This window comes from Corythoichthys intestinalis, chromosome 19 (assembly GCF_030265065.1).
Source record: "Corythoichthys intestinalis isolate RoL2023-P3 chromosome 19, ASM3026506v1, whole genome shotgun sequence".
NCBI lineage: Eukaryota > Metazoa > Chordata > Actinopteri > Syngnathiformes > Syngnathidae > Corythoichthys > Corythoichthys intestinalis.
In genome coordinates this window covers 5235883-5260150 of record NC_080413.1, presented here as the reverse complement: position 1 = coordinate 5260150, position 24268 = coordinate 5235883, and the positions used below count along the sequence as shown (strand labels likewise).

The 24268-nt window shown below is 35.1% G+C and overlaps 1 protein-coding gene across 2 annotated transcripts in view; it reads left to right on the top strand.

Annotated features, from left to right (window-relative positions):
• The window catches only part of LOC130908014 (tyrosine-protein phosphatase non-receptor type 14-like), a 123050-nt gene that overhangs the window by 40128 nt on the left and 58654 nt on the right, over window positions 1–24268 (top strand). The window contains exons 1-2 of one of the 2 annotated variants that reach the window (XM_057823601.1): window positions 2224–2598; window positions 23319–23671. In XM_057823601.1, the coding sequence (XP_057679584.1) occupies window positions 23498–23671 (174 nt within the window). In that variant the 5' untranslated portion in view covers window positions 2224–2598; window positions 23319–23497. Of the gene's footprint in view, window positions 1–2223; window positions 2599–23318; window positions 23672–24268 lie in introns of those variants that run through there. The other variant, XM_057823602.1, reaches the window with a different exon arrangement.

The following is a 24268-nucleotide window of genomic DNA, read 5'->3' as shown; positions in this document are numbered from 1 at the left end:
TTTCATGTTTATTCAGTATGTTAAATTCGGGCATTAAGGGGTTAATTAAACTTGGACACTTTAATAATTAAAACGGACTAAAACGTACGAGACAGCAGGAGACAAAAATCTCCATCGCTCAAAATTGATTTACGATACGGTACGTACTGCACGTGATAGTGCGCCTTATGGCCACTAGATGTCATAATTTATTCGCAAATATTTAAGAGGACGTTTGTCCAGAGAAACACACTTTACAAAATCAAAAATGCAATGCTGAATTTTTACTTATCGGTAAATATAAATTCAATGAAGACAGTCATAAACAGATGAAAAATAAATTTGAGCAATAAAAAATCCCAGATTTTAAAAACAAAGTGAATGTGTCGCAAAGATTATTCAGGCTAGTTGAACCATACTTCCTACAGTGAAGCATTCCTAACGAGACAACTGCTTGCACAAAGCCTGAAAATATTGTGTAAAAATGTAAATAATGCAAATAAAGTTTAAATTCAATATTAAAAGCAATGTATGAGGGTCCCTGGCGTGTTGCACTTGCGTGGCCCCTGAAAGAGCGTGAAAGCAGGAGGTCTTGGAGCAGGAGCCCCGCATTCCTCAAATTCCTGCCCTGTGATGTCACGGCCGCCCCCCAAGAGGCTGCCTTCGCGGTACTCGTCAAAACTCGGAATTTTAATAACGTAACTTCTTTCCCTACTTTGTATTAATGTAAACGTACGAGCAATGGTTTATTCATGTGTTTATATATATAGTGATTGATGTATTTCTGCTCGTTGCTTTAAGGCATATTGAATTGTTTTAAAGGATGTTTTTGAAAAAAAATATTGCGTTTTTTTTTAACATACGAGAGGCAAACAAAAAAAATCTTTTGCATTTGTAATATATTTTGTTTTAAGATGGCTTTAATTTTGGAGGAAAATTTTGTTGTTAGAAATGTTAATACTTAATATGTTTTTTTAAAAATTGATTTTTAAAATGTAATTCAAAATTTAATTTTTAATCAATTTTATTTGATATTTTTTCATTACTCGTCGCTTTTTTCCAATAATTTTTACAAATTACTAAGTAATTGTTTAATTTAAAAAAAATATATATATATTTTTTGACAATTTCTTTTTATTGCTCCCCGAAAAATACGTGCAGGTGACACCACATTAATACTACAATTTGTTTATTCTTGAGATTTTCTTTGTATTTAAAAAAAAAATATATATATATGCTTGACATTCAATTGCTTCCCCCTTGCTTCCTTTCAATTCAAAAATGGGTTGGACGTCTGTTGCCATCAATGGCATCCAAAGAGTTAAGGTATGTGAGAAAAACAAAATTCTCAGTGCGAAATACACATATTTAAATTTGTTTAAATTAGTCTTTTTCTTATCATTTTAAATGTATTAGTTTGTTTGAATTCATTTTTCAGGTTTTATTTTTTAAAATTTAATACTTAATATAATTAAAAAAAAACTTATTTAAAATTGTTAAATTTAATTCAAAACTTACTGTGATTTTTAATGTTTTTTTTATATAGTTATTTTTTCATTACCCATCGCTTTTTTCCAAATAATTTTTAATAATTACTAAATAGTTGGTTCATTTTTTGAAAAATAATTCTTTTTATCTAATTTTTTTGACAATTTCTTTTTATTTCCCACTGAAAAATATGTGCAGGCAACACCAAATTGATGCCACAATTTGTTTATTTTTGAGATTTTTTTTGTCTTTAGTCTTTTTCTCAATTTAAATGTGGTAGTTTGTTTAAATTTATTTTTCAAGTTTTATCATTTTTAATTTAAAACAATATAATTGAAAAAACTACACTTAAAATGTTAAATTATTTTCTCATCACTTTTTTTATGCAAATATTTTTTGCATATCTTAAGTAATTTCTCGAAAAAAAAAAAAAAAAAAAACCATTCATTTTATTTAAAAAAAAAAAAAAAATATTGCCCATCGAAAAAGACGTGCAATACCACACTACACACTAATACTACAATTTGATGTCAAATGGGGGCCGCAAAATATTGTGCCGTGGGCCCCAAACGGCCCCCGGAACGCATGTTTAAGATCCCTGTCCTATACAAATTCAATTAAATTATAAAAAAAAAAAAAAAAAAAATCACAACTGCTGCATGTAAGAGTTCATTCAAACTGTCAACTTTGCTCAAGTTCCCTTCCTTCCGATATTATGAGAGGCATCGTGAAGGCATCACCCCACCCCGCCCCCTGGTGTCCAGAACGCCCCAGTGGGGCAAGCGGGGGCTCCTGTGGTCTGAAGGCTCCTCCACTTAGCCTAGCAAAGGCGTCCCTCCCGCACAAGACCGCCGCGTCGCCGCTCTTTTCCCAAGTTTAGCGCACACTCGTGACAAATTTCCATCCCTTTCTTATCGCTCGACTCCCAATTGCGCATGCTGAAAACTTTTTTCGGGATTCAACCACCGAATGGAATCTGCACGAGTGATTTAACCGCCTCCGAGAGTCCCGCGACAAATCCCGCGTTCCATGTGGAATCCTAACCCGAATTGGATGCGGATTATGTTTTTGCTGTGAGGGAAAGAACGACGCGGAGAAAAGTCGCCCCGGCACACTTCGGCATGTAGCGGGGTGAGTTGGACCGCCGAAAACGGTTTGTTTTAGCTACTTTTCGGGGGTGATAGACAGGAAAGCCCCCCACTCGAAAGCATCTAGGCCAAATGGTTTGGCCACGTAAAGGGAGGCGAGACAGGGCATCCCAAACATTGGCACGCCTTGCTCCCCACCCACTTTTCAAAACCTTAACTTTAATTACATATTATAGGAAAAACATCATAATATAGCTGTAGGGGCTTCGGAAATATAGGAAAATTTGTGTATTACTTGGAACTTCATATTACTCTAAATGGAGAAGTCTATCAACTGGAGTCATGGTCAAATCATTTTAAAATGTTTTAAGTACAGTTAAAGAAACAGTATCAGCTGGGATATAATCACTAGAAATTGACAGTCAAGGCTAGAGCTTTGTTTTTAAATGTAGGGCAGGGCTGCAGCTATCGATTAGTTTAGTAGTCAATTAATTTATCAACTAACTAGTTCGAATGATTGAGTAATCAAACTAGGAACATTTAATGCATTGCAGAATAAATTTTAGGAGATGTAGAACAAAGGCTTGCTGAGATTGCACTATTAAAAGAGCATTAAATTTGAATACAAAGTGGAACTTTCATCAAAAAAATAAATTAAAATACCTGAGCTGAGCCTCAAACCGTATTTAAAAAATGAGGATCTAAGTACAACAAAAGAACAATTAGCTAACTTGCATAGCAAAAGTCTGCTAGCTTAAATGCTATAAAATGCTATTAAATTTTTTTTTATTAAAAAAATTTTTTTTTTACAATGCTGTAAACAAATCGTTCAAACACATATTCCGGGAAAAATCGGCTAAATATACCTATAAAATAAATTACAAATGCATAAAGATAAAAAAAACATATTAGCCTAAACAAAAACGTATATTATATTTTGCTTAACAGGGAGCAGCTGGAATCAGCCATGTTAAATTAGTTATGTTTACTGTTGCTACTCAAGGGTAATGTAGCAAATGTCCACTAGCTTTTAAATACTATAAAATGCGAATGATTGTTTTTTTTAAAATCCTCTTAATGAATGGTTCAAACACATATTCCCACATAAAATGGCTAGATATACCTATAAACTAAATTACGAATTCATTAAAAAAAACATTAACTCAAACAAAAATTTAGCTTACGTTCGTCTTAACAGTGAGCAGTTGGAATCAGCCATGTTAAATGAGTTATATCATAATTATTGTTGTCACCCGAGGGTAGTGTAGCAACAGTCCACCAGCTTAAACGCTATAGAATGCTAATTTTTTTTCTATTTTATTTAATTTTTTTATTTTTATTTTTTACAAACCTTTTACAAATGGTTCAAACACATATTCCCACAAAAAAGGCTAAAAATACCTATAAAGTAAATTTCAAATGCATAAAGAAACATATTAGCTTCAACAAAAACATACCTTATGTTGGTCTTAACAGGGAGCAGCTGGAATCAGCCATGTTAAATGAGTTATATTTACTGTTGCTACTTGAGGGTAACGAAGCAAACGTCCACTAGCTTTTTAAATGCTATAAAATGCAAATGATTTTTAAAAAATCCTCTTAACGAATGGTTCAAACACATATTCCCACAAAAATTGGCTAAATATACCTATAAACTAAATTACGAATGCGTTAAAAAAGCATTAGCTCAAACAAAAACTTGGCTTATGTTGGTTTTAACGGGGAGCAGTTGGAATCAGCCATGTTAAATGAGTTATATTTACTGTTGTAAAGTGTAGCAAAAGTCCGCTAGCTTAAATGCTATAAAATGCTAATTTTTAAATTTTGTTTTGTACAATCATCTTAATGAATGGTTCAAACACGTATTTCCACAAAAAAAACAGCTTAATATACCTATAAACTAAATTACGAATGCATTAAAAAAATTAGCTCAAACAAAGACTTATCTTATGTTGGTCTTAACAGGGAGCAGTTGGAATCAGCCATGTTAAATGAGTTGTGTCATATCCACTTTTGCCACTAGAGGACAGCGTTTCCACCCAAGTCAATAAAACTAAATGCAAACACTTTCAAAACAAACCATTACAACGCCACTCAAAGTAAACAAATACTAAAAGCAGCAAAATTTGATTCAAAGCTGTTTTCCACATCGAATTGCTCGGGTTAATCGATTAATCATTGTAGCACTATTTAAATGTTTAAAAGAATAGTCAATAATAAGCCAAAAAGTACAGTCAGGGGAGCAGTCTATCACCTGGAAGTTTGGGGAAAAAAAAAAAAATGCTGGTAAGGTCTATGAACTGGAGAGTCATGGTTAAATCATTTTTAAATTGTTCTAAGTGCAGTAAAAGGAGCAAACTATCAACTGGGCTCAAATCGTTAAAAACGGACAAATCAAGTCTAGTTCTTCATATTTAAATTAGTCTTAAAATATCATTAATACCCCCCTCCCCCACAAAAATGTGTCTAAAACACACATATAATTACACGCATACGCAAAAATACAATGACGAGAGTAGTATATCACCTGGAGTTTCCAGTCAAAATGAATACAGCCAAGGGAGCAGTGAATCATTAGGACCTTCAAGATAAAATCAGTTAAAAATGTCTCAAGGGAGCAGACTATCACCTGGAGATAGGCTGTAATTCAGTCAAAATATAGCCAATGGAGAAGTCTATTACCTGGAGCATCATTGAGGAAAATCGGTAAAAACGTCAGGAAGGTGTCTATCACCTGGAGCATCTTTTAATGTAATTCCTAAAAGATAGAAGTTAGTATGAGTTCTAATAATTTGCAATTAAAACCCCTCTCAATGTTTTAGTTTTAAAAACATTTATAAAATTAGTTTAACTTGTAGGTCGCCATTGTTGTTGATGATGCAATGCACTCTGGGCGTCGCTGCCGGTCTTCCACAGTGTCACTCTTTAGCAGCATAAACATGTTGTCGGTTCTACCCTTCCAATTTGAACCTGAGCGGAAAAGTGATGAGCATGAAAGCACTGTCAATATTTTACAAAACGAGCAGCAAACGCAAATAAATGAAGGTCTCACGCGGGATTCAAACTCTAATTTCCCGTACGACAGACGAGCGCGTAGACCACAGGACTTGACTTCCGCGAGATGTTGGAGTCATGATTTTCCTTATAAAGATCTATTCGATCTATTAGCTGCAGTCAGTCTTCAGATGAAAACCAACAAATCTGTTACGGTTCACGAATGCGGAAGAAAGCAGATACCAATGACACAGGTATAGCGTTTAAGGGTTTATTTATTGAACACAAAAAAAAAAACACGCGATCGCGAAAAGGGAGACACAAAAGTCTCTGTGACAGTAGGTGGGGATCAATAAAAAAAAAAACAACCTGAGGGAAAACTGCTGTGAGAGGCAGATGAACGGAAAAACAAGGCAATGATACAACTAGCAACTAAGGGATATACTGTCAAATGGCAGAGAGGTAAATATCTTTGCAAGCCGCCTAGGATCGGTTTAAAGTCAATGCTGGAGCAGTACTGAGAAAAATTGTTAAAATGGGGTGCTGTAAGGAAAGTATCCATCACCTGGAGCATCATTTTAATTTCATATTAGACAGGCATAAGTGTTTACCTTGGTGAACTAAATCACAAATGTCCCAGTCAAGGGATCAGTCTATTACTGTGTCTTCGTTATTTTGGTAAAAAATGACAAGCTAATATTCTTTTGTCAAAAAACAACTATAACACTAAAAACAATTAACTCATTGGCTGCCAATTATGGCGCTAGACTTCCAAAGCCTCTCAGGATTGGACGTCTAGCACTGTCAAAGGCAGTGAAACATGAGCTTTCCCTGCCCATTGAAAGCAATGAGTTAAGGGACCAGTCTATCACCTGGTGCTTTATAGTCAAATCACTGGAGTTTATAGCTGCATTTCCTTGTTTCAGAGCCACCTGTGGCGTCCTTATTATCCCTAAGTGTAGCTTACACACTCTGTTATCATGCTGATGATGCTATTTTTTAAAAAGAAATATGTATGTGTTGCATAACCCTTACATTTTTGCGTGCGTATACATGTGAAAGATGTGTTTGGACAAGCACCAATTACCTGTAAATAACACGCACGCACACAATTTCGAAGCTACGGGAGGCCCTACGTACACATACTGTACTCGCAGACACATCTGGCTGCTTCTAAGGTCCAAAAAGCACGCTGCGTAAATTACATGGTACCAGGGCCCGTGGTTTTCGGGGAATATGCAGCAGTTTGCCGGAGAATTTTCAAGGTCTTAAAAATTCCACGTCTTGGCAGAGGCGATTCAACGAGAGGGAGGGGTGGCTATTGGTGGTCTGCGTGTTTTTGGTTAAGTGGGGTAAAACTGTCACATTTGAAAAAACGTCAACGTAGCGTGGTTGTGGATGACCGACAGACGGCGTGTTAAGACCTGGCTTGTGTTTATTTACGATTATGTGCACTATTTGGCAGGTGCGAAGGCGTGGTACGTCAATCACTGGAGGCCCCTAGCACGCCACTTGCACTCCACTTAAAAAGGTGTTAGAAAGTTTGGAAATGCATGGTCGACCAATATGGTATTTTCAAACGCCGATACAGATTAAATAAAAAAATCAGCCAATTGCCGTTATCTAAAGCCGATTTTGTAAGCTGATATTTGAGGCCGATGTAATTTGTTTTTTACAACACGTTATGTTGGAAACACTTATTACAGTATATACAGTAAATGTATATATTACCGGTTAAATTTGTATTCTGCTACTTCCTTGAGTGAAACTGGCTACAAAGTGTTGAAAAATCACAATTAATACACTAATGGCCAAAAGTATTGGCACCCCTGCAATTCTGTCAGATAATGCCCAATTTGTCCCAGAAAATGATTGCAATCACAAATGCTTTGGTAGTAATATCTTCATTTAATTTGCTTGCAATTAAAAAACAAACGAGAATGGGGAAAAAAAATCATTATCATTTTACACAAAACTTCAAAAATGGGCCGGCAAAAACAATTGGCACCCTTTGAAAAATCATGTGATGCTTCTCTAATATGTGTAATTAACAGCACCTGTTCCTTACTTGTGGCACATAACAGGTGATGGCAATAACTAAACAACACTTGCAGCCAGTTAAAATGGATTAAAGTTGACTTAACCTCTGTCCTGTGTGCTTGTGTGTACCACATTGAGCATGGAGAAAAGAAAGAACACCCAAACAGTGAACTTCACTGTTATCCGATTACAGTATGTTACCTCATATCAGCCGATCTTGAAAGAAAGACTGCCAAATATCGGCCGATATATCGGTCCGCCATTAAATCAGTCGACTTTTATAAGAATATTCATCACCCAAACATTGAACATATAACAGTTATGTTATTACATCAGTTTTATATTGGCTGATATCGGCCGATCTTTGAAAAAAGAAATCCATATATCAGCCCGATATGTCGGCCGACTTTTATAAGAATGATCACCACCCAAACAGTGAACATAACAGTTATGGTATTTTATTGGTTATATATATTTTGGCTGATATGGGCCGATTTTGAAAAAAATCCACATACCAGCCCGATATATAGATTTGACGATAATAACTCAAACAGTGAGTAAAAGTTATCATGATAAATTGCCTCGTGTCAGCCGAACGTGGAAAAAAGAAATCCATATATCGGCCCGATATGTCGGTCGACTTCCATAAGAATGATCACCACCCAAACAGTGAACATAACCGTTCTCCTATTATATTACCTCATATCAGCAGATCTTGAAAGAAAGACAGCCAAATATCGGCCGGTATATTGGTCCGCCATCACAATCCTATCATATTACCTCATATCAGCCGATCTTGGGAAAAAAAAGGAAGCCGCATATCGGCCCGATAAATCTGTCTGCTAATATACCAGTCGACTTTCATAAGAATGATCATCAGCCAAACGTGAACATAAGTTATGCTATTATATCGGTTATATATTGGCTGATATCGGCCGATCTTGGGCGGAAAAAATCACATATTGGCCCGATATATCAGCCAGCAAATATATCGGTTAAGTTTTTGAAGAGCGATAATCCCCCAAACAGTGAACATGATTTATCCTATTCTAATGGCTCATATCAGCCAATCTTGGAAAAAAAAAAATCCACATATCGGCCCGATATATCGGGCAAATTTTATAAGAATCATCACCACCCAAACAGTGAACATAATAGTTATGCCATTGTATCGGTTATACATTGGCTGATCTCGGCCGATCTTGAAAAAAAATCAACATACCAGCCCGATACAGCAGCCAGCAAATATATCGATTAACCTTTATAAGAACGATAGTTACCCAAACGGAATATATTATCCTAATATAATTCCTCATGTCAGCCGATTTTGGAAAAAAAAGAAGTCCATATATCGGCCCAATATAGCTAATATATCGGGCGACTTTTATAAGAATGATCATCACCCAAACAGCGAGCATAATATTTATGCTATTATATCGGTTATATATTGTCTAATATCGGCTGATCTTGAAAAAAAAATCCACATATCGGGCTGATATATCAGCCAGCAAGTATATCGGTTAACTTTTTAAAGAGCGATAATCCCGCAAACAGTGACCATAACTTATCCTATTCTAATGGCTCATATCAGCCAATCTTCGGGAAAAAAAATCCACATATCGGCCCGATATATCGGTCAAATTTTATAAGAATCATCACCACCCAAACAGTGAACATAACAGTTATGCCATTTTATCGGTTATATATTGGCTGATCTCGGCCGATCTTGAAAAAAAAAATCAACATACCAGCCCGATATATCGCAGCTAGCAAATATATCGATTAACCTTTATAGGAACGATAATCACTCAAACGCAATATATCACCTAATATAATTCCTCATGTCAGCCGATTTTGGGAAAAAAAGAAGTCCATATATCGGCCAGCTAATATATCGGGCGACTTGTATAAGAATGATCGTCACCCAAACAGTCAGCATAATATTTATGCTATTATATCGGTTATATATTGTCCAATATCGGCTGATCTTGAAAAAAAAATCCACATATCGGCCCGATATATCAGCCAGCAAATATATGGGTTGACCTTTATAAGAACTATAATCACCCAAAACAGTTATCCTATTGCTTTGTAATGGCTATATATCGGCCGATGACAGAAGTCCATATATCGGCCCGATATATCAGCTGGCTGATTTATCGGTCGACCTTAAAAGGTTGGTTGCCTCGACGCTAGTCCGCTAAGGTCATAATAGAATGTGAGGATGATGACCAATCTCTCAATCAGTGACTAATCGCTAGAATATTTGCTAGCCAGAGTCCATTTTTAGGCACAACACGGCAGAAGCTTACCGAAAAGTGTTGTGGCTAACGATTACTTTGCTAATGGATTCAAGGATCGGTCAGTTGTTTTTTTCCAATGAACTATTTCACCGTTTTTAACGGGTATGATTCTCAATTACGTTTTTCAATTAAGAGGCTGTTCGTTTTCGCTTCAATTTTTCAAAACAATTTTAGATGACCTCCATTCTTAGGTTTTTTGGACAAAATGGCGTCATTTTGTAAATCTGACCTATGTTTTACTGTTGATTACTACAAAATGGAAAATGATGTATAAAAAAAATCTTATTCCTGGTGAAAGAAGAGTCTGTACTTTCATTCAGTAGATTAAGTGTGTTCTATGCGTCTTCAAAATTCAGTCAACGTGCTCTGAAATGGAAAAAGCCGCTTTCTGCTCCCCAATCGACGTGATGAGCAGCCGAGCGGATGTAAACAGAAGCAACGTCTTAACGCAAAGCAGGCGCCTGTGTTGAAACATCCCATTTTGCTCGCGAGTGTGATGTGGTTCCCAGGCGGTGGCGGGGGGGGGGGCAGTTTGGGGTTGGTGGGAATGTCATGGAAAAAGTGAACAGCGCGGTGGCTTTGGCGTGATGAAGAGACGCGGTGGCGTGATGGTGTTCCTCGCTGTTGATGTTTCCCTCCTTTCCGTTCTTCTCCTCAGCATGTGGAATAACATGATAAGGGATGGAGTGCCTCCTTTGTTTCCCACCGTTAGCTTCGCTTTGTCTATTCTAGTAGGTTTTTTTAGTTTTTTTTTTTGCAGGTTAGTGTTATTAACCCTTTAGCTAGCATTGACGGCGCTAGACGTCCAATCCATTTTAACTTGGAAGGTTGTTAGAGATCATTTGACTCTCTTATTAATGCTAGCTAATGAGTTAAACACAATAACAAAGACATAGGAGGCATTTGTAACATTCTACAATATGTGTTTTTGAGTGTATACAGCTTTATAGGCTGATCAAGTGAGCGATGTAGGCCTTGACAAATGAGCGTGTACTCAACTTAGCTAGCTAGCCGTGTTTGGTGTAAATTGTAGCTTTTTGCTGGTTTGCGATTGCACAGGAAAGATAGTGTGAAAATTTTGAATTAAGATTATAGTGAGAAAATTCATGGTAAATTGCTCTTATTAAATTATATTTTTGATTTATATTATGTGAAAAGTGTCAAGTAGGAGTGGCGGGGGTCAAAACATTAGTGACTCTTGCACTTTTTAGGGAGAGCCAATGTAGATTGTATAAAAAAAAATAGAACAATTTTTCAGACAAATTGGCATTTATTAATACTGCAATAACAGAAAAAAGATGAAAAATTTCAATGTAACATGATTAATAAATAATAAAATAATAGAATATATCTACGACATAGAAAAATAACACAATTAGATACAAAAGAAAAAGAAAATACAAAAATGAGAGAAATTATGATACAAAATACGACATTAAAATAGGGCTGCAACTAGCGATTATTTTTATAATCGAGTTCTCAGCCAATTAAACGATTAATCGGATAAATGTCACTTTTTCAGTGACCTTCACAGTTTAACTTGAGGCATGTTGTAAGTAACAATGAAGACAAACTCCAATTTTAACGCACACTGTTGTATGACAATTTACAGTTTTAATGGGAGTTTGAATTGAGACTAATCTGTTATATGAATGGGTTTATATGTGTGGTTTCTTTATAAGAAGAAATTTACTATCAACTTTGCTATTGATCAATAATTCACGCGCTAATATGCTTCTCCAAAACAATACAAACGGACTCTTGGGACACTGATTAGCATCATCGCTAACTAGCTTAGCCCTCCGTGATAAGTAGTAACGTCTCATCATAAAGAATTCAAGACAGCCTAACTCTCAACATTTCCTAATATTATTGATACAGCAACCCAACCTAAGCGTAGCAGTGAACTCTCTCTCTCTCTCTTGCACTAATCACTGGCATGCGCGCACACAGCCTTACGTAACCGTCATTTTCGCACCTGACTATAAGCCGCCACCCACCAAATTTGACACAAAAACGGCATTTGTTCATAGATAAGCCACAATGGACTATTAGCCGCAGCTGTTCTCACTGTATTATGGGATATTTACACCAAAAGATATTAAGCGGTTGAAAGGTGGAAAAGCGCTATACAAGTATAACACCATTTACCATTTATTTCGCACCGGCATCAAAAGACTGTCAAAAGACCAAATGAACCGCCGTGAAGCTTTGAACCAATTGGTTGTAAAGTTTTATTGCTTCAAAAAGCTTCATTTGACCATCATTGCTCACTTGAGGGAGACAGTCAACCTCTCCTGCCCCCTGCTGTCAACACTTATTGTCCAACATGCCTCCTAGCATGCATTGCAGCGCTACAGATGTAAATTAACAAAAATATAATGAAGCAATCTGATCATATTTACAATTGAGAAGTTACATATATATCTGTTTGTTATAATTTCAAGAATTTTGGCAAGTTTAAGGTGAAGAAGGTCCTAAAAGATTAATTAGTTTTCAAAATAGTTGGCGATTAATTTGCTAATTGATTAGTTGTAGATTAGTCGATTAATTGTTGCACCTCTACATTAAAATAATACTGTCATATCAGTATATTACCAATAAATAAAAGTAAATGAGCAATACAAATCTTGAAATATAAGTATTTACAATTCAAATGGATGACATCCCCCGATCTAAACACCTTATTACACATAAGATATACCATTATTGACATATTTTTAAAATGAATAAATAGCAGTCAACGAGTAATGTAATTATAACACCAAGAAACAAACAAATAATAAGAAATATTGGCAATTAAAATGAATGATTAATAATATCTAGTCCTGCAACGACTAATCGATAAATTTGAGTAATTCGATTAGATAAAAGATTCGAATGAAATTTTGCTGCTTTGAGTATTAGTGGCGTTGTAATGATTTGTTTTGAAAGTGTTTGCATTCAGTTTTGTTCATTTGGGTGGATACTAGGGCTGGGCGATATGGCCTTAAGTATGTATCACGATAAATTGAGCAGATTTACCTCGATAACGATAAATGACGATAAATTCGCCCAAGCAAACTGTTATATAATTTGAAAATTTGAATCAATGCATGGAATACAAATTAACAGTTTCTCGTTAAATTTATTTACCAGCTTTCAATTTAACAATTGCACATGCAGTCTAAACATTAAGTATTAAAAAAAATCTTGTAAACAATAAGAATTCTTGTGTGAACATTTATAACAGCTTGTATGACTTGAAAAATATCATCACTTGAATTTCATTAAATTCATTCCGCATTGTTATACACTAGATAGTGGCATACGTTTAGATATTTAGAATAGATACAAATACGACACATCCACCCGCCCCCCAGAAATTATACTTAATTAAAAAATAAAATGTTTCACAAACCTTTCCTTTCTTTTATTCAGCTCAATTATTTACATCTTATGATTTTGGAAATCCTTACAGTATGCAATAAATAATATTCCTGTTCCCAAGCACTGTGCTTACTGTACTGTTATTTTTACAAAAAATAAACAATACATAGTTACTCCCCGTCATCTAGGACGAGCCACTTACAAGACTAGCACTGTCGTGTATTACAAATACTGCTTTGAACACATCTTCACAGACAAAAGCAATGACACAGGCTTAAAGAGGTCAACTTTAATTGTGTAAATCACACTTAATGACGACGCGATCTCCTGGTTGAAATAGACGACATCCACTTAATTCTATTGAAGATATGTAATGCTGAGGCAATTTGTCAACTTTACTTTTAAAAAGAAACGTGCACTGTTTATCCAGTAGATGGGGCTCTTACAGTGTGTCAAACAGTGATTCAATTTAGGGCAATTGTCTTAAAAGTGGTTCATTGTTTCAGAAAGCCTCGGTTTTTCCATCCCTATCTGGAACCCGTCAAGAGTTTACTTAATGTCGGGTGAAAGTTTGGCGAAGCTAACTTAAGCCCGACTTCATCCCGTTTACTTGTAGCGTTAGCCGCTAGCGTTAGCTGCTAGCGTTAGCCTACCGGGCTTCTGTTTGATTGGCTTCCTGAAAACCATGTGACTCCAAACGTAAGCACACTGTCTGCTTTCTTAAAGGGGAATGAACATAGCCGAACAACACAGAGTCAAAGCGGGATGAAAAGACTATATTTTCTTCTTTTATTAAATTACCGAATTTACCGACATGGTCAAAATTACATCGGTCATCGTGAAGAATTTCGGTAACGGCAAATTTTCGGTTTACCGCCCTGCTCTAGTGGATACACTGCCCTCTAGTGGCAACAGTGAATATGACATAACTCATTACACATGGCTGAATCCAGCTGCTCCCTGTTAAGACCAACATAAGTTAAGTTTTTGTTTTAGCGAATGGTTAAATGCATTCATAATTTAGTTTAAAGGTACATTTAGCCGTTTTTTGAGGGAAAATGTATTTGAACCATTCGTTCAGAGCATTTAAAAAAAGTGAGCATTTTATTATAGCATTTAAGCTAGCTGACTTTTGCTATGTAAGTTATCCAATTTTTCTTTTGTTGTTCTTACATCCTCATTTATTTTTTTATACCGTTTGAGGCTCAGCTCGGATATTTTAATTTTTTATGTTCCTTACTCTGGTTACTCGATTCTTTGAACTAACTCGTTCATCAATGAAACGACTACTAAAATAATCGATAGCTGCAGCCCTAATAAGATCCCTATTCATTTGAATTTCAAGCGCTAACATTGAATGCTCACATATCACTGCCATTGACGGCGCTAGATCAGATGTCCATTTCATTGAAATGAATTGGACGTCCAGCGCCGTCAGTGGCAGCCAATGCGTCAAAATGATTAGAGCGAGTTAATTATCCACCACTACATTTTTCAACACTAGCATAAACATCAGCCAAGAGTCAGGCGGCAAAGCACTTAACCCATTTGTTGTGCTACAGCGCTCATGTGTAACAGAAGGACAGGGGTGTGTGTGTGTGTGTGTGTGTGTGTGAACGCTTGGAATTTGCGCCCCCAGACGAGTAACACAGATCAGATTGATTGAGTTACACATGCTACACTTGTGTCCTCAACTAACGTCTCAGCGGTGGGCGACAAAGTGCTCTTTTGTTGCCGTCGCCGCCTTTTGTGCTCACGTGAATGGGCCCAAAGCGACTCGCCCAAGTGCAAACATGTCTACGTACGCATACTTTTGCTAATAATTGCCATTATTGACCAAGCAAAGCAATATTCCGCTCGTGTATTGTCATGTTTTGGTCCGATTCATTCTTGGCTGCTGTCTGAATGACGATCGAATGGTGGCGAAACATTACAACACAGAAAGGGCAGGGCCGAACCTGTGTAAACATTGTTTTTAGGCTCATTTGTGTAGCTTTTTGGCAGCTGCTTACACTTAGGCTGCCACAAATTATTGTTATTATTATTGACTAATTACAGTTTATTTATGGGATTATTTTACCAGTATATAAATCATCTTAATTGTTGTTATATTACTCATATTTTTTGCTGTTAAATGTGCATTTTTAGCCAAAAGCTAATGCTTTATAATGGTGTCATTGTTTCCTAAACCAAAAGCAGAAGTTTAAAAATATCTTAAAGTGATTAATTACAAAGGTAATTAGTTCATTTACTTTATTTTTTAGATTAGTTTACTTGAATATAAATCATGTTAATTGTTATATTACTCTGGGCTTAATATTTTTGCTGTAAATGTGCATTGTTAGCTAAAAGCTAGTGCTTTGTAACGGTATCATTGTTTTTTGAAGAAAAAGCAGAAATTTACTAACATCTTAACTAATTACCGTTTCTTTTTTAGTGTCGGTTTTTTTTGTATGAAAATCATGTTAATTATTGTCATATTACACTGGGCTTAATAGTTTTGCTGTAAATGTGCATTGTTAGCCAAAAGCTCATGCTTTGTTACGGTATCATTGTTTTCTAAAGCAAAACCAAAAGATTTTTTAAGTCTTAACTAATTAAAGTTTATTTTTTGGATGATTTTAATTGCATATTAATCATGTTCATTGTTATATCACTAAGGGCTTAACATTTTTGCTGTAAATGTGCATTGTTAGTCAAAGGCTAATGCTTTGTAACGGTATCATTGTTTTTTAAAGCAAAAGGGGAACTTTATTAACATCTTAACTAATTACCGTTTATTTTTTTACAGTAGTTTGATGTATAGAAACCATGTTAATTGTTGTTATATTACACTGGGCTTAATATTTTTGCTGTAAATGTGCATTGTTAGCCAAAAGCGAATGCTTTGTCATGGTATCATTGTTTTCTAAAGCAGAACCAAAAGTTTATTAATGTCTTAGCTAATCACAGTTTATTTTTTTTAGATTACGTGTATCTAAATCATGTTAATTATTCTTAATAATAATTTATGATGTGCTTAATATTTTGTTATGTAAAAGTGCATTTTTAGCTAAAGCTAATGCTTTGTAATGGTGTCATTTTTTGTAAAGCAAAATCAAAAGTTGATTAATGTCTTAGCTAATCACAGTTTATTTTTTTAGATTACGTGTATCTAAATCATGTTAATTATTCTTAATAATAATTTATGATGTGCTTAACATTGTTTAATGTAAATGTGCATTGTTAGCTAAAAGCTAGTGCTTTGTAACGGTATCATTGTTTTTTAAAGCAAAAGGGGAACTTTATTAACATCTTAACTAATTACCGTTTATTTTTTTACAGTAGTTTGATGTATAGAAACCATGTTAATTGTTGTTATATTACACTGGGCTTAATATTTTTGCTGTAAATGTGCATTGTTAGCCAAAAGCGAATGCTTTGTCATGGTATCATTGTTTTCTAAAGCAGAACCAAAAGTTTATTAATGTCTTAGCTAATCACAGTTTATTTTTTTAGATTACGTGTATCTAAATCATGTTAATTATTCTTAATAATAATTTATGATGTGCTTAATATTTTGTTATGTAAAAGTGCATTTTTAGCTAAAGCTAATGCTTTGTAATGGTGTCATTTTTTGTAAAGCAAAATCAAAAGTTGATTAATGTCTTAGCTAATCACAGTTTATTTTTTTAGATTACGTGTATCTAAATCATGTTAATTATTCTTAATAATAATTTATGATGTGCTTAACATTGTTTAATGTAAATGTGCATTGTTAGCTAAAAGCTAGTGCTTTGTAACGGTATCATTGTTTTTTAAAGCAAAAGGGGAACTTTATTAACATCTTAACTAATTACCGTTTATTTTTTTACAGTAGTTTGATGTATAGAAACCATGTTAATTGTTGTTATATTACACTGGGCTTAATATTTTTGCTGTAAATGTGCATTGTTAGCCAAAAGCGAATGCTTTGTCATGGTATCATTGTTTTCTAAAGCAGAACCAAAAGTTTATTAATGTCTTAGCTAATCACAGTTTATTTTTTTTAGATTACGTGTATCTAAATCATGTTAATTATTCTTAATAATAATTTATGATGTGCTTAATATTTTGTTATGTAAAAGTGCATTTTTAGCTAAAGCTAATGCTTTGTAATGGTGTCATTTTTTGTAAAGCAAAATCAAAAGTTGATTAATGTCTTAGCTAATCACAGTTTATTTTTTTAGATTACGTGTATCTAAATCATGTTAATTATTCTTAATAATAATTTATGATGTGCTTAACATTGTTTAATGTAAATGTGCATTGTTAGCCAAAAGCTAATGCTTTATCACGGTATCATTTTTTCCCCCCGCAAAAGCAGACGTTTATTAGTGTCTTAACTATTTATTTTTTAGATTAGTTTACTTTATATAAATCATGTTAATTATTGTTAATATTATTTTACTATGGGCTTAATATTTTTTAATTGTAAATGTGCATTGTTAGCCAAAGCTAATGCTTTGTAATGGTATAATTGTTTTCTAAAGCAAATGTAGAAGTTTAGAAATATATTAAAGTGAGTAATTACAAAGACAATCAGTCTCCTTTCATCAAGGGAATTCGAAAAATCGGTTTTGGACAAATTTGATAAAAAAAAAATGTCTGAAATGAGTAATCATTTTCAATAAGTAAATACATCTAGAAGGATGTGAATATGTAAAATAAATATTATTAAAAAAATGTGTGAATCAGAAAACTAGCTCATGGAAGCAGCTGAATGTTTTGAATTAGTAGCATTTGAATCGGTCAAAATTTATATTTCATCTTTTTTTTTTCATCATGCATTCAAAATTTGGATTAATGAGAATGAGAAATAATGATTTATTTTTTAAATTTAACATTTCAAAACTGGAATGTTTGAAGAAAATGCAAAATATGGAAGTATTAATTCAATTTAGCACATTTTGTCATTAATATAATCACATTTATTTTCATGAAAAATGTCCAAAAAGTTAGATTGTAGGAGTTAGAGAAATATCGAAGTTTTAGAATGCTGAAAAATGCTGAATAATAAACAGAGAAATGTCTTTTTTGGTGCAGATTCACATTTGCTTGAATGCTATTTAACATTACACAACAAAGTGAAAGTTTCTGAGGTGAGAGTTTATTAAAATTAAAAATATTTTAAAGAATTTGAATGAAATTAAGATTACTACTTTGTGTGGAAGGGCTCACATGATCATGAATATGAACCCATAATCGCTGTCAGACCTCCCAGCTCAAATGAATCGAACATCTATCGCTGTCAATGGCAACCAATGAGTTTAAAGAATGTAAAAAAAAAAAAAATCAACAACACACAACAAGACTGGAATGTTTTCCTCTAAATTTAGCCAAACTTCCCGCTAGATCAAATCAAAACAACTCCTCTCCACTCCGCAAAATTACAACGTGCCAATTTTTCACCAAACGCGCCTTTAAATAAACACCGGATGGCGATTTTAAAAAAGGCTAGCGAACCTATTGTCTTTCCGTCTGTCTTGACCCTACCGCAATTTTGTGGCGTGACACTGATTACTAACTTTGGCGCTGCGTGAAACGACCGTCTGGTCTTTTGGCTAACCTCGCTAGCAATCGTGTGTTTTTTGCGGTGAGCGCTTGTTAGCGCATGTCCTCCGTGTTTGTTTGCTACACGGCGAAAGTATGCTATGCTATTGGATGTGTTATCCATGCCTTGTTTGGATTTTGTAGTTCTGCCAATCAAAAAAAAAAAAAAAAAAAAAATCACAAACACTGTAGTAGTTTTACGGTACTCCCACTGATTCAGGGCTAAGGAATGTGATGCTAGGCAGCTTTTGGCAACATGGACATTGTTATTAAGCATGTCTTCTTCTTGATCCTCCTTCTTCGAACTTGTATTTCACATTTGGGGTCAGGTGTGCCGTTTTTTCCGAGTCGGAGGAGAGAGGAATTTGGGCCGGCGTCCAAACTGACTGTCATCAGCACATTGCCAGTTCCCGGACAAGAAGCAACACATCCACTCCATTTGTTCTTCTTCACCTGTATGATCACTGGAGCGTTCTTGTTATGCTCGTTCTTCTACTTTTTTCCCATCTGTATGTAGGGGTGTGACAATATATCGAAAAGGTGATAATTTGCGGTATAGTCCAAAAGATTAACGATATGCTCCCACCAAGAATTGATACATCGTTTTAGAAAGGTGTTTAAAAAATATATTAAACCAACAGATTGCTACTAAAATCTTTCATTCGAATAATGCGCATTAGTGCTGCAACGATTAATCGGTTAACTCGAGTATTCATTCATTCAGTATTCGTTTAGTTAAAGTGGCATTGTAATGGTTTGTTTTGAAAGTGTTTGCATTTAGTGGGTACAGATTAGTAAATTTTGGGTACAGGTTACTAAAATGTACCCACAGATTGCTAAACTGTGGGTGCAGTTTAGTAATCTGTGGGTACATATTTAGAAATCTGTGGGTACATATTACTAAACTGTGGGTACAATTTACTAAACTTTGGGTACAGATTAGTAATCTGTGGGTACAGATTACTAAACCGTGGGTACAGATTAGTAATCTGTTGGTACAGATTACTAAACTGTACCCATAGATTAGTAAACTGTACCCACAGATTGCTAAACTGTGGGTACAGTTTAGTAATCTGTGGGTACAGATTGCTAAACTGTGGGTACAGATTAGTAATCTGTGGGTACAGATTGCTAAACTGCGGGTATAGATTAGAAATCTGTGGGTACAGTTTACTAAACTGTGGGTACAGTTTACTAAACTGTACCCACAGATTAGTAACTGTGGGTACAGTTTAGTAATCTGTACCCACGGATTACTAAACTCTGCGTATAGATTAGCTATGATTTTTTTTTCTACTCTGGCACCCGGGGAGCTCTGTAGCTTCCTGTACGAGCCTGCCTTCAAATTGCTGCGGGGTCCTACCGTCAGTCAGCGGTGGCCACAGTTGCCAGTACAGATGCCTGATCAAAATCCCTTTTTATCGTTTTTTTTTTTTTTTTTTTTTTACTGTTGGAAAAAGTCTATATATCGGCGCCGATATGTCGGTCAACCTCTAGTAAGTTCATGGAGCACCATATTTGCAGCTCTGGTTTTTTAAAGCCAGCAATGTTGCTTGTCGCAATTTGGCGACTTTGATGCTTAAAGAGTTGATAAAACCAATTGATTTACATCGCGAGTTATAATTTGTGCTGTGATAGTTATCGAAATATTAATAATACCCACAAAGTATTAAAGACGCCCACCAAAGACGACCAATCCATTTGAACTACCAACTTCTAAGGACAAACGGTTGTACTAAAGTCAAGTCAAGTTTACCACCCACTGGGGTCTTCAAAGTCTTCTCCTAAGACATATAAACCCGAAAACCACCATGTGTGTTTATATGTGTGACATTAATGTAGCTAACAGTTGTTTACGTGCTCACGCTCTTCTTCTTGTGGTTATAATTGACTTTATGTGCGCCTGACTGTGTGCTGTTACACACGACTACGCTGTACGTGACAATGTCTGGCGAAGATGCAATTAGGGTTGAAAGAAAGGCCTCCCACACAATCCGATATGAGTCTTGAGAAGCTCCATTAGGCCAGCTGCCGTGTTGAGATGGATGTTTGCGCTCAGTCGTTTAATGTTAGCATCACATCTTGACCTCTTTTACCCCCCTCAACTGTAAGATCAAACGGTGTCAGTGATTGTTGCTTACATGCACTTCATTGTTAATTTGAATTTCATTTTTTTCCTTTCAAAGTGAAGTGATTATACGGACGAGTTCGGTGCATATGTTTGAATGTTTTTGTGACTTTTGGATCACCGTAAACCATCAAAATGATACATAGTGACAAAAGTGTAAGTATGCAAGAAATGCTCATAAAGTGAAGCCAGTTCGTCATCAAAATCAAAAGAATAACAAATAACAGACAAACAATTAAACTCTCACAGAACAGGGAGGAAAAAGTATATGATATTATGGCAGTTAGTGTTATGAGTAATGAGATTATATTCAGATTTGTTCAACTGAATTATCTCAGTTGTTAATTATTATAAACAAATATTTGTTTTTGTCAAAACAGTTGTAAAAAAAATGCTAATTTTCACAGAAAAACGGGAAAACAAAGTACAGTATAATATTGATAACTTATAGTTAAATATAACTTTGTTATTATTATTATTACAAATTTCCGATTTGTGTTTATTATTTATTATTTGTTTTATTATGTATAATTGTTTACATGAAGTATTAAGGATTTGGCGTAGGTTTGGAACAAATTACTGTAATTTTGGCACTATAAATCGCTACTTTTTCCCCTCATTTTAAATCTGGCTGTTTATAATCCAGTACGGCTTATTTGTTGATTTATTTGAGGTAATAGGCAACACTTTACTTGACAGGGGCGTCATAACACTGCCACAAGACCGTCATAATTATGACATGGCACTGTCATGGGCGTTAATGAATGCATACGACAGATGTCATTAGGGGTCATTCGGCAAATTATGTCATTAACTCGATTTATGTCCAGCACGGATGTTTTACATCCATTCAAAGTGAGATAATTTTTCCGGATGATACAAAATGACATCTGTTATAAGCATTTATTAATGCTCATTGCAGTATCATGTCATAATTATGATGGTCTTATGACAGTCTTATGGCGCCACTGACAAATAGAGTGTTGCTAAATACCAAAACTAGCAATGAATGAAACAACTGGAACAGGAACTGAAGAAATAATTAGCACAGAAAATGAATTTTGATTGTTTTTTTTTTTTTTATCTGTAGCAATGCATGTTAGGAGGCATGTTGGACGACAACAGTGTTGACCGCATGTGGCAGCAAAGGTTGACTGTCTCCCCTAAGGAAGCTGACGGCCAAATGAAACTTCTTGAAACAATGAAGCTTTGCAGCCAATTGTTTCAAGGTTTCATAATGGTTCAGTCTTACGATGCCACGATCAAATAAAGCGTTATGGGTTAATATCTTTTGGTGTAAATATCCCGTAATACTGTGAGGATAGCTGCATCTTATAGTCCACTGCGTCTTATCTGTGAACAAATGCAATTTTCGTGTCAAATTTGGTGGGTGGCGGCTTATAGTCAGGTGCGCCTTATAGTCCGAAAATTACGGTAATCAAATTATAATGTATTATATGGGAAAATCCCGCTCTACATACTGACTAATTTGACTTACAAACCAGGTCCTGGAACGCATTAAATTCGTATGTAGAGGTACCAATGTAAATCACTTTTCAAGTTTTGATAATTGGATTTATGAAATATGTGTATTACATAAAACAGTGAATTTTCAAATTAGTTTTTAAATACAAAAAGAATACAAATAAAAGACAAACTGAAATGTTATCATTCCCTGCCGTGTCTTTCAGTCCAAATGGATTGGACATCTATTGCCGTCAATGGCAACCAATAAGTTGAAGACAGCAATTGATATCCGAGTTATATGATCTTATGCAGATTTTTGAGATAATTTCAGTAGTTTATTTTGACTTGGTAGTATTTTTTTTTTTTTTTTCAAATTTATACCAAAACAGTTTTAGAAATATTACTTGACTTTTTTTCATTTGTGTTTAATTGTTAAATATTACTTTTTTTCTCGATATTTCCCATATATTTTTTTCCTAAATAAAAAAAAAACTAAACTAAATTAAATTAAACTAAACTAAATTAAAGAAAACCTCAAACATAATGATTCACTGTCAGTTCTCCCAGTCCAAATGGATTGGACGTCTACCACCTTCAATAGCGACCAATTAGTTAAAAATGTCATTTTATGTTCACTTTATTACGAATGAGTTAATACTTGCAAAATTGTTTCTGGAAGGTTTTAGCGCAACTCATAAACTGACGAAACGGTTTAACCCATTGCCTGCCATTAACAACAATAGAAGTCCAATTCATTTAAACTGAGAGGATGGCTCCTGCTCATCTTTCAGTGTCATTGACGGCGCAAGACGCCCAAATCATTTAGACAGGGAGGGGCGACTGAACGTCCATTCATTCTGTTGATGATCCCTTTTTGTTTTTGGTTTTTAGCACCTGTCCTCACCCATCGGGAATGGGCCAACACCTGGCCAGGGAGCATCTCTCCACGCGGTGGTGCGGCTGGCGTCGGCCGAGAGCGAGGGGGGCCGCGTCCTAAGCTTGCCCCCTCCCTCTGACGTTTTCTCTCTATCCCCCTCTCGCCATCTTTCATTGCCACTTTTGAACTTGCCATGCCCTTCCGCCTGAAGCTGCGGCGCACGCGGCGCTACAACGTCTTGAGCAAGAACTACTTTGTGACGCGCATTCGCTTGCTGGACAACAACGTGATCGATTGCACGCTGTCGGTGGAGAGCACGGGGCAGGAATGCCTGGAAGCTGTGGCGCAGAGATTGGAACTACGTGAGGTGAGGATTTTGGGCAAGGGGGCGTACATACATACATAATTAACCCTTTAATGCCAGCAATAAGAAGCAATTAACAGAGAATCCCAAAATTTGAAAAATAAGGTCCTAATGAAACCTTTTTTTCAAATTTGTAAAAAGAAAAGTTAAAATGAATATTAGTAAGATATCTATAGCTCAGATATCTATAAACCTTGCTAAATCCGGTTTGTTTTTCTCATGGAACCTGCAGATGCATGTGCTGACTTGCATCCATCATTTTTTTTTTTTTTTCAAAAAGAAATGTCAAAATTCTGAATTAGTCTCAAAATCATGAAATTTTAGGTGTATCAAAGGTGATACATTTGGCAATATAGGGTTAAATAAGTAATAAAATTTGCCCTTAAAATGCTTCTATTTCAGTATTGATTTTTTTCCCAATTTATATTGATTTCAATGTTTATTTAATTATTAAAAAATATTTTTTTTACATTTTTATTAATTTAAAGCAACACTAGGTAAGTTTTCAACCCTTATAAAATATTGTCATAACATTTGCGATATTGACTGACAACTACAGTGGTATGAAAAGTATCTGACCCTTTTGGAATTTCTAATCAA